We start from the raw sequence: 8,948 nt of genomic DNA on the forward strand, positions 1-8,948 counted from the left end.
GCTTCTGGGAGGTAAAACCATGCCTAAACACGCAAATAAAGGTAAATGGTAGGAAACTGATGGAGTTTTAGCAAAAACAAAATTATTTACCGAATTGCGAGTCTCTCGACCATGCGCTCAAGCGCCAGGATGTCCCTCCGCTTCCTTTGCAAGTAGTCTCGACCCACTCGGTCTCGATTGCCCACATGAAGGACATAATGCCACGTGTAGTGAGGGCCTGTACATTATAGCATAAAGTTTAACGGTTAAACGCTACAAATTATGAGATTCTAAAAAAACAAACTTACCTACTCTTCGCGCCGCACGTCCTTTATGAAGGTGACGACCGCAGGAAGGTCGGGAAATACTTCCCTGCGGCCCTGGCCCTTCAGGGACTTAGAGGTGGAGTGGCCAGTGAAGCTAAAAAGCTTTTCAGCTTGCTTCCACCAGCCATGGACAGTGCCCCGAGCAAGTTGGAGCTCGCGGGCTGCCTCCTCCACCCCTACATCTTCGACGAGGCGGACCGCTTCGCGCTTCTGGCGGACGGTGTAGCTCTTCTGCTTCTTCTTGGGCGGCGGCGTGTCCTCCATAGCTCGAAAAACAGTTTGAGCGGCTCAGTCGACCAGCTCCAAATTAGGCAATGGCACACGGGGATTTACCAGAGCCATTCAAAAATTAAATCGCGGTGATTGGCTTATTTTTATGAATAAAATAAATTTGATTGGACAAAATCATCGCTTGTTTTGTATGGACATGTCTATGGAATGCCGGGTTTTGCGTTGCCGGATTTTTCCGTCGTTGTCTGTACTGTAGCCAACCAACTGTGGATTCAGGTTGTGAACTTAGTTTCGCCACGTTATCTGTGCTTGGGTTCTTCCTCGCTACCTTGATCATCCATTGAATGGGACATCAGTATAGTTTTGGTGAATTGGCTCGTATAGGGATTCTTGCTTCTTCGGGTTCTTCTTGTTATAATCTTTCACGTACTTGAGCCACTTCGTGAACACCGGGTCGGCGAGAAGGTTGTCCCGCGCATGGTCTAGAATCTTTGTACGGCTGGATCTAGACTCTAGATCCAGCCGTACAAAGACATCCAGTGGGGATTCGTTGTTTGCTAAGTACAGTAGCTCTTGATCTTCTGTGTCTGAATTCGAGGTGGTTAGAGCACCTTTAATGCGACAGCACAACAGCACCGTAAATTAAAAGGCGCCTAAGGCCCTGGTACATGTACACGAATTGGCTCCACCAGCGTACAGTAGCTAAGCTTCACTGCTGTGCATTTTGCCTTCTTTACCATCACATCAACCAGTGTGCCTGTCCTTATCACCATCCCAAGAGTTCGCAAGCATCACGCCAACAAATCTTACGGTAGTGTAACACCCAAGCAGAGTCTTGTGTAGCCTTAGTTGCGGCTCAATGCCTTAGATGTATCAATCTGCTTTCAGTTCGAAAGGCACTTCGTCATCTCCAAATCGAACAATGCGCCTCCACGGCGTGGTTGGCTTCGCCTTGCTCATCGTCGTCTCGATCACACACACTGTAGCGGCGTCATTGCTGAGGAACGGTCTCCACCCTGCGAGCGAAACAGAAGGGAGATTCTTAACCACAAGCGTTGCCAACACCAGACTCAACGGCGACGATGCTGAGAGAGCGGGACTGTCTGTGCCTGTAGTCGAGAAGATCAAGACTTTCTTCTCCTCATCGAAAGTGACACCGGCACAGCTTGGAAATCGGCTCAAGGAGGGGAAATCGGCCGACACGGTTTTCACGCGACTGCGTCTGAACAAGGCTGACGACATGCTGCTCTACTACGGTGATTTCGTCGACTGGCTCAAGTACGTGGACGATCTGAGCGCAAAGAACCCCGGCAAGAAAATGTCTGCGATCTCGACATTGACGAAGCAGTACGGCGACGGCGATCTGTACAGCATAATCCAAGCAGCCATGAACGTCCCAAGGACAAAGAGCATCGCCACGCGACTACAGACCGAGCAAATCCAGCATTGGGTGACCGCTGGTAAAACTCCGGACGACGTGTTTCACTTCATGAAGCTGGAGAAGGTGGAGCGCAACTTTCTAAGCGACCCGGCGTTCACTGTCTGGGCCAAGTACGTGGACGATTTCAACGCAAAGTATCCCGAGAAGTCAGCGTCCATGGTCCCCGTGCTCACGAAATACCACATTAATGAGGTCACTCTGTTCGAAATTGTTCAGGCGGCGAAGAGTATGAAAGGAACCAAAGCCATCGCCACCAAGTTGGAGGATCAACTGGTCAAGTTCTGGCTAAACCGTCGAAAATCACCCGATGACGCTCTGGAAGACCTCGGGCTCAGCTACGCATTGGATTCGCTGCTGGATAACCCGCTATTCAACAGTTGGGCCAAGTACCCGAACGCTTACAGCACGAAGCATCCAGAAGAGAAGGCAACCGTGATCGAGACCTTAACGCGGAAATTCAGTGATGATAAAGGTGCGAGGGTGCTTGCTGTGGCAAAAACCAGCGTTGAAACGCGAAACTTGGCCACCAAGCTGGAGTCTGCGCAGCTGGAGATGTGGCAGAAGAGCGGGAAATCGGTGGACGACGTGATGCTGCTGCTAAAGCTCCGACCAAACGCTGACTTTACCAACAACCTTCTGCTCCGCACGTGGGTCTCATACATGAACATGTACATCAAGGAAAATCATCTCAGGGCGCCTGAGATGTTGCCAAAATTGGAGACTCGCTTCGACCAGAGAACGATGAACCAGATCCTCCTCGCCGCAACGCAGTTCTCCAGCATGAAATCGACCGCACTTGCAATCCAAACCGAGAAGATCAAGGGCTACCTGGCGAGCAATCAATCCCCCGAAAAAGTCTTCAAGCTGCTCGCTCTCGACAACGTGGGGAAGAACCTTCTCGGTGATCACGTGTTTCAGATGTGGAGGAAGTACGTAAACGATTTCAACAAGAGGAACCCAAGACAGCGAGAATCCTGGTTCACGCCCATGCGCATGACGTACAACCCCGCTCCCCTCGATCAAATGATCTCGGTCGCGATGGAAAGCCCTAGTACCGTGAACATTGCTAAACTAGTGGTGAAGGAGCGCTCCAAGTACTGGCTGGATAGAAAGAAGGCCCCCTGGCAGATATTCCGCGATCTGGAGCTGAACGGTGCTGGCGAAAAGATTTTTGCCAGTCCCAACTTCAAAATCTGGGCCAACTATCTGAACAAATCCAACCAGCGGTACCGCAAGGAGAAGACGACGATGATCGATGGACTCCGGGCCAGCTACAACGACATCAGCCTCATGGGGATCCTTGCGGCGGCGAAGAAGGAGCCAAAGACGAAGAAACTGGCGACAGACTTGGAGAATGCTTTGGTCAACAAATGGGTCGCTGAAAAGGAGCCCCTGGCAGTCCTACAGAAGAGGTTTGACCATGTGCCAAGCAGCGGCGAATTGCTCAAGAGATACGTCGCGAAGCTCGATGCGCTGGCAGCAAAAGGCGCATAACAGCAGCGAAGTCCGAGGTGAAATGCTCGTATATATGAACATTTTAGTTCGCGTTTTGCCGTTATTTTCGTTGTAGCTGGTAGCGTTTTTATCAGTTCAGGGGCAGTTCAGTTCAGGTTCAGGTCATGCACAAAACTTTGCTATAACACGACTGTCAAAAGATAATAAAGGCACGCACATGATAATGTGGTCGCATGGTTTCTAAGACAGATATATCTGGGGGGGAATAGGTCAGGTTACCTCTACTGAACAAGTAACTACACTACACTTGCAGGTTGGCTCTAAGACGAGCACGATAAGTACACAGCTCCACTATTGGCTGCCATAGTCGAGCAACAGCACCATCAACACGGTATGCCCTGCATCGCGTCACTCATGTAGAGACTTAGCAACGCGTTCGTTAACGGCTATCAGCACCCAGAATCATCATAGTAAGCCCAGTACAACGCTTGAGTACAGGCTCAGCCGATTTGTCTGCAATAGCCGCATCGACACGGTACAAACACCGTGTACTTTAGTCAGCCCTTCGATCAACTGCGAACATCTGCAACTGCACCAACACGGTACACACGCCGTGTTCGCTCTGTATACCGTTTGAGTACAGGCTCAATAAATCGGTCAACAGCACTTCACTCGTAAAGTCACCACAAGTATTTAAGTAATGCACATACTACGTGGGTCGCAGCACTCAGCCGAGCCGGCCCCCACCGCTTGCTCAGGGGTCAAGTTACAGCAATTCGGTACGGCAGCACATCACAGAAGTGGCATGCTGTCAAGCGCGGTTTTTGAGCAACAACCATCAACAACACTGCCGCCATGAAGTTGCCCTACGATGCACGATACTCGAGCGCAAGCTAGCTTGTTGCTGCTAACAACAACTGTGAGGTAGTCGTACAGGCTAAGAGCCTACGCCCAGGGCGAAATCTTTGTAAATACACTGTGTGCAGGCGAATACGATCACCCTCCGCCCAATGCCAGGCTCAGCGCGTCGTAGCCATACCAGCTCAACACACTGAATCACCTTTTTACAGCGCTCAGCATCAGCACCATGGTCGATATGCGCGGTACAGTCAATCAAAACCTGGCTATATACGCGCTATCCCCCCCAAGCAGCGGGTCAAGACAATTTGATTGAGCACTGCATTGACATTTACAGCTTCCGTAAAGCTATAGAAGAAGCAAGGTAAGCCGTATGCAGCTACCGAGGGAAACGCCATTAGTGGCGATGATAACACCTTCTTAATGCAGAGTGTGAGCAGGAGTGCAGATGAAACCATACGCGGGCTTCGTGTCCAAGTGCAAGCTAGTACTAACTATCAGCACCACGGACGCTAATAATACCTGGACAAAGAGAGAACTCGTTTCGACTAATAATTTATAAGGGAATGTGTAGCAGCAGCATACATACGCACCCCGCAGAACATTTTCTTGCAACCCTCCCACCCGATTCCGGGGCTACATGTAGTCTTTCGCAACCCTGCTCGTTTTCAAGCCACAACTTAGACTTAAACGAGCTATTGGTTGCCCTCTGTGATACATGTTTGTACATCATTGAAGGACTGCATAATTACACAGTGTAATTAATTACACCGTGTCATGTGTGATTGATTACCTTGATGCATGTTTCCAGGCGGGGAAACCATCCGACGATTTGAGCATGTGTTGTTAGCATGACCTAGGCTGAACTGAACTGCCGATGAACGGTTTTGCGCTCTTCCATTTGCGCCTATGCAGGGTGAACAAATAGCTTACCTAGTACTTGGTAAATCAGCTGATCATTTTGAGCTTCACTTTGGAGGGAGAGCGGCATTGATACTGTACGTACATCATTCTGTTTGCCGTTATCACACACGGGTCAAGCAACATGCCGATGTGCCCGTAGACATATTGATGGCTCCAGCTTACTTACCGTACACATTCATATGCCTTACTGACCGTACACATTCATCCATATGAAATAGTGTAGTCGTCTCAAGCCTCGATGTCTCTTAATTTCTCACTTTGCTTTGAAACAAGAAGTACAGTCTTCGGTCCTCGAGAAGAACCATGTATCCCCAGTGGCTGGTGGGCATGGCTCTCCTGGCCTTCGCCTTCATCACGCCCATCGGCTCAGACTTGTCTGTGCGAGGCTCCGCAGGACTAGCACCCGACTTGTCCAACTGGGCTGGTACTCACACTGCGATCAAAACACGGGCCTTACGAACTATCGACGATAACGACCACGAAGAGGGATCAGGAGGACTGTCCGTCCTGTCGGGAAGAAAGTCAAGAAACTGCTTTCGTCTTCGAAGGTGGCTCCAAACGCTCGGCGAGGGAAAATCCGCCGACGTCGTGTTCGACCGTTTGCATCTTACCAACATCTTTTCAAGCACAGTGAAAATCGCTGAAAGGGTGGAGAGTGCGTGGATCAATCTGTGAGTAGTTCAAGGCAGCGTCGCAGTTTACAAACTTGGTGACAAAACTCTGGCCAGTTCGAAATTTCAGGCGTGGGTCAAGTATATGTCAATCAACGGCATCTCACTTAAGTTTACTATTGTATACTCTAGCCTAGCGTAATGGAGGCTGCGCTGGGGCGCAGTTCTCTCGCAATCCCAAATACGCTGAGTGGGCGAACGGTGTGTTTGGCAAGTCTTCTGCGCTCAAAGCAACAGGTACTGAGCAGGGATTGGAAAAAATATATTGGTCCAATACCAATACCGCCATACGCCAATACAATACGATACTGTATTGCAGATTGTATTGCAATACGATATTGCGGAGTCCCTATGTATTGCAATAATATATGTCATGTAACGAGCAATACTATATTGTAGGTGTATCTCAAAGCCAATTCACTGTGGTGGAGCTAGTTCACTCTGGAGAAGTGCTTGAGGCAGCGTTCGCGGCCCTGGCATTTACGTATCGCTATGGCAACCGTTTTGCTCGCCCAAAGAGCAGGATCGACGCTAAGGACGCGCGTTATCTAGGTGAAGACTACTGGACACGATGCTGCTTGTACTGGAGGGGGGAGGAATGAAGTACGAATGTAGTGAGTTGGTCTCTGCCTCGTTCCTCCTATTCCAACACCTTCGGGCAAAAATAACATTAGCCAACCTTGAACCGCGCTTCCCCGTACACTTATCACAAGGTACGATGGACTTGAACCTTCACAGGCATCTAGTTGACCACTTCAAACAGATGCGTAGTATTGCAATACAGCTTTGCAATACGGTATTGCAGGCGAACGGTAGATTGCAATACGGGATTGCGGTGAAGGCATGCAATACCAATGCTGTATTGTACTGCATGGTGGATTGCAATCCATACTGCAATGCCTACTAACGCTGAAAAATGCTGGCCAATATATTTTTTCCAATCCCTGGTACTGAGCCCAAGCGCCTAAAGCTCCGTGAGCTGACCCTCGGGAGCTTTGCTGCTGTCTTCGCGAGAATGACGACGCCCACGACAAGCGTGGCTGGTACTCCGCCCGCAGCGAGTAACCCGCAAGCGACGAGTACTGCGACAGGCTCTTCAGCACTAGCGAGTGCTGCTGGCTCGACGACGGCGACTACAACTACGGCTGGGATCCATCTTGGTACTGTCGCGGCGACTGGTGGTGCGGTTGTGACGTCTGCAGCTACTACGACGAGTCTCCAAGGTGGCTTTACGTTCCCCCGCGTGCCCAACGCCGCTGGTGTTGCGTCGTCCCTGCCCCTGCCGACGCCTGGAGTTGTCGCGCCCGTGTCGATGGTGTATGGAAGCAGTGTGCCGTCGGTGGCTGGAGTATCATATGGCTATTACGGTGGATATGGTCATCCCGTTCCGTCTAGTGGAGTCCCATTGTATCCTGGAGCTCGTGGTTCTGGTGGTATTGTGCCTGGTATTAAGGAGATCTCTACTAAGCCACCTAATGAAGGGTAGCTTCGACTTATATGCTGTGCAATTAAGGATCTTTTTGACTAGATTGGGACTTTGGGGAGTTGTCGACGGCACGGACGCGCGCCCGCTTTTCGATGTCGAGGCCCAGGTGGCTTTTGATTCTCGCGACAATGCAGCTCGGGACGCGATCTTGCGCGGTGTGCCGGAGGTGGATGTAGAGATGATCTGTCACGAGGCTTCTGCGAAGGACATGTGGATCAGCTTTGAGAACAAGCAGACCAAGCGTGAGTACGCGAATTACATCTTCGCCCGTGAGCAGCTCTATTCGAACAAATATACTCGTGATCAGAATTTGAGTGACTGATATGGTAGAATATCATCAAATCTCCGACCGCACTTAAGATGATAGGTATACAAATCCCCAGTCAAGCGCGGTCGGAGCATAACCATACACAGTCCAAGATAGATTTGTCGTCCCGTTTGCTCATTGGTCGGAGCCTTGGGATGGATGGCACGGAGCGAGCGTAGCGAGCCCCCGCCTGCGGTTTGACAGTCCGTGTGCGTAGCACGCGGCTGCAAACCCAGGACCCAGCAGTGCTCTACCTAGCAAGCGGAGGCGACGCGTGCGAGCTTAGGGTTCTGGCCCAGCGAGCGCAGCGAGCCTTTAGGGGTTTTAGGTTCGCGCGTAGCGCGTAGCTGGGTGATAGTTAAAGGTGACCCCCCTCCTATCCGCATGTTTTGTGTACGAGTCGGAGAAAGTCGGAGGGTCGGAGGTTTTTGGGTATGGAGTTGCAGTGGCGTGAGCTTCAGCATTACGGCAAGGTGATTAGTGATGAAGAATTTGCAGAGATCTTGCTTGGCAATGTGTCGCGGACTCACCGAGAGGTGGTTCGCCAGTTTTCTCGGCACTATGCGGTTCTTGCCGTGCCAGACACTCACCAACTGGCTCCGACAGCAGCCCAGGTCATGAATGCGCTGCGCGCAGAGGAGGATCTGGATGAGAAGGTCGCTGAGGAGATGCCTCAATCCAGCATTAGCTCGGCGAAGAAGAATTCGAGCAATTCTTCGGGAAACCCAAACTCCGACAATTCTGGCAAGGGTAATGCTGGAAAAGGAAAACGCCAGCGAGGCCGAGGTCGCTACAAGGCCCAAGGCAAAACCCAAGAAGGGAAGTCTGCTGGAGGCAGTGGTGGCAAGAGGAGTGATGGTTGCTGGAACTGCGGCGAGCTCGACCACATTCGAGCTCACTGCCCCTACTCAAAGAAGAATGATGACTCGCAAGGGCAGAGACCGTGTGCTGGCATGGAGGCTAAGCGGTTCCAGAACAAAAAGGGCGGCAATTCTGGAGGAGTGACGCGGAGTGTTGATGCACTGACGTAGCGCAGTATTGGCGCGACTGTGGTCGGTTGTAAACCCCGCAAGTCCAGTAGCATGGAGTGGGTCTTGGGCACAGCGACGGACGTGCATGTCTGTAAAGACGCAACACTTCTTGTCAACTCAAGACCAGACAAGGAGCCCATCTTCTTGGACTTCGATGGACAACCCAAAGGACAGCGAGTGGTAGGTGAAGTGCGCTTACTAGTGACTAATGTGACATCCAAGCAGGATGAAGAGTTGGC

General features: G+C 51.0%; 4 protein-coding genes across 4 annotated transcripts; 3 read left to right on the forward strand and 1 right to left on the reverse strand.

Annotated features, from left to right (window-relative positions):
• Positions 1-86: 86 nt before the first annotated feature.
• PHYSODRAFT_335414 (hypothetical protein) lies at positions 87-569 on the reverse strand (the record flags this gene model as incomplete). Its single annotated transcript, XM_009532796.1, has 2 exons — positions 87-144; positions 292-569. 2 exons carry the CDS (start codon positions 567-569, stop codon positions 87-89), a joined length of 336 nt encoding a protein of 111 aa, XP_009531091.1.
• Positions 570-1,458: 889 nt separating this feature from the next.
• On the forward strand, positions 1,459-3,471 carry PHYSODRAFT_286662 (hypothetical protein; the record flags this gene model as incomplete). The annotated part of the gene is made up of 1 exon (XM_009532797.1): positions 1,459-3,471. The coding sequence occupies one exon, from the start codon at positions 1,459-1,461 to the stop codon at positions 3,469-3,471; it is 2,013 nt and encodes a 670-aa protein (XP_009531092.1).
• Positions 3,472-5,517: 2,046 nt separating this feature from the next.
• On the forward strand, positions 5,518-5,889 carry PHYSODRAFT_286663 (hypothetical protein; the record flags this gene model as incomplete). Its single annotated transcript, XM_009532798.1, has 1 exon — positions 5,518-5,889. The coding sequence occupies one exon, from the start codon at positions 5,518-5,520 to the stop codon at positions 5,887-5,889; it is 372 nt and encodes a 123-aa protein (XP_009531093.1).
• Positions 5,890-7,360: 1,471 nt separating this feature from the next.
• On the forward strand, positions 7,361-8,709 carry PHYSODRAFT_511204 (hypothetical protein; the record flags this gene model as incomplete). The annotated part of the gene is made up of 3 exons (XM_009532799.1): positions 7,361-7,670; positions 7,858-7,885; positions 8,103-8,709. The coding sequence occupies 3 exons, from the start codon at positions 7,361-7,363 to the stop codon at positions 8,707-8,709; spliced, it is 945 nt and encodes a 314-aa protein (XP_009531094.1).
• Positions 8,710-8,948: the final 239 nt, after the last annotated feature.

This window comes from Phytophthora sojae (assembly GCF_000149755.1).
Source record: "Phytophthora sojae unplaced genomic scaffold PHYSOscaffold_6, whole genome shotgun sequence".
Classification (NCBI taxonomy): domain Eukaryota; phylum Oomycota; class Peronosporomycetes; order Peronosporales; family Peronosporaceae; genus Phytophthora; species Phytophthora sojae.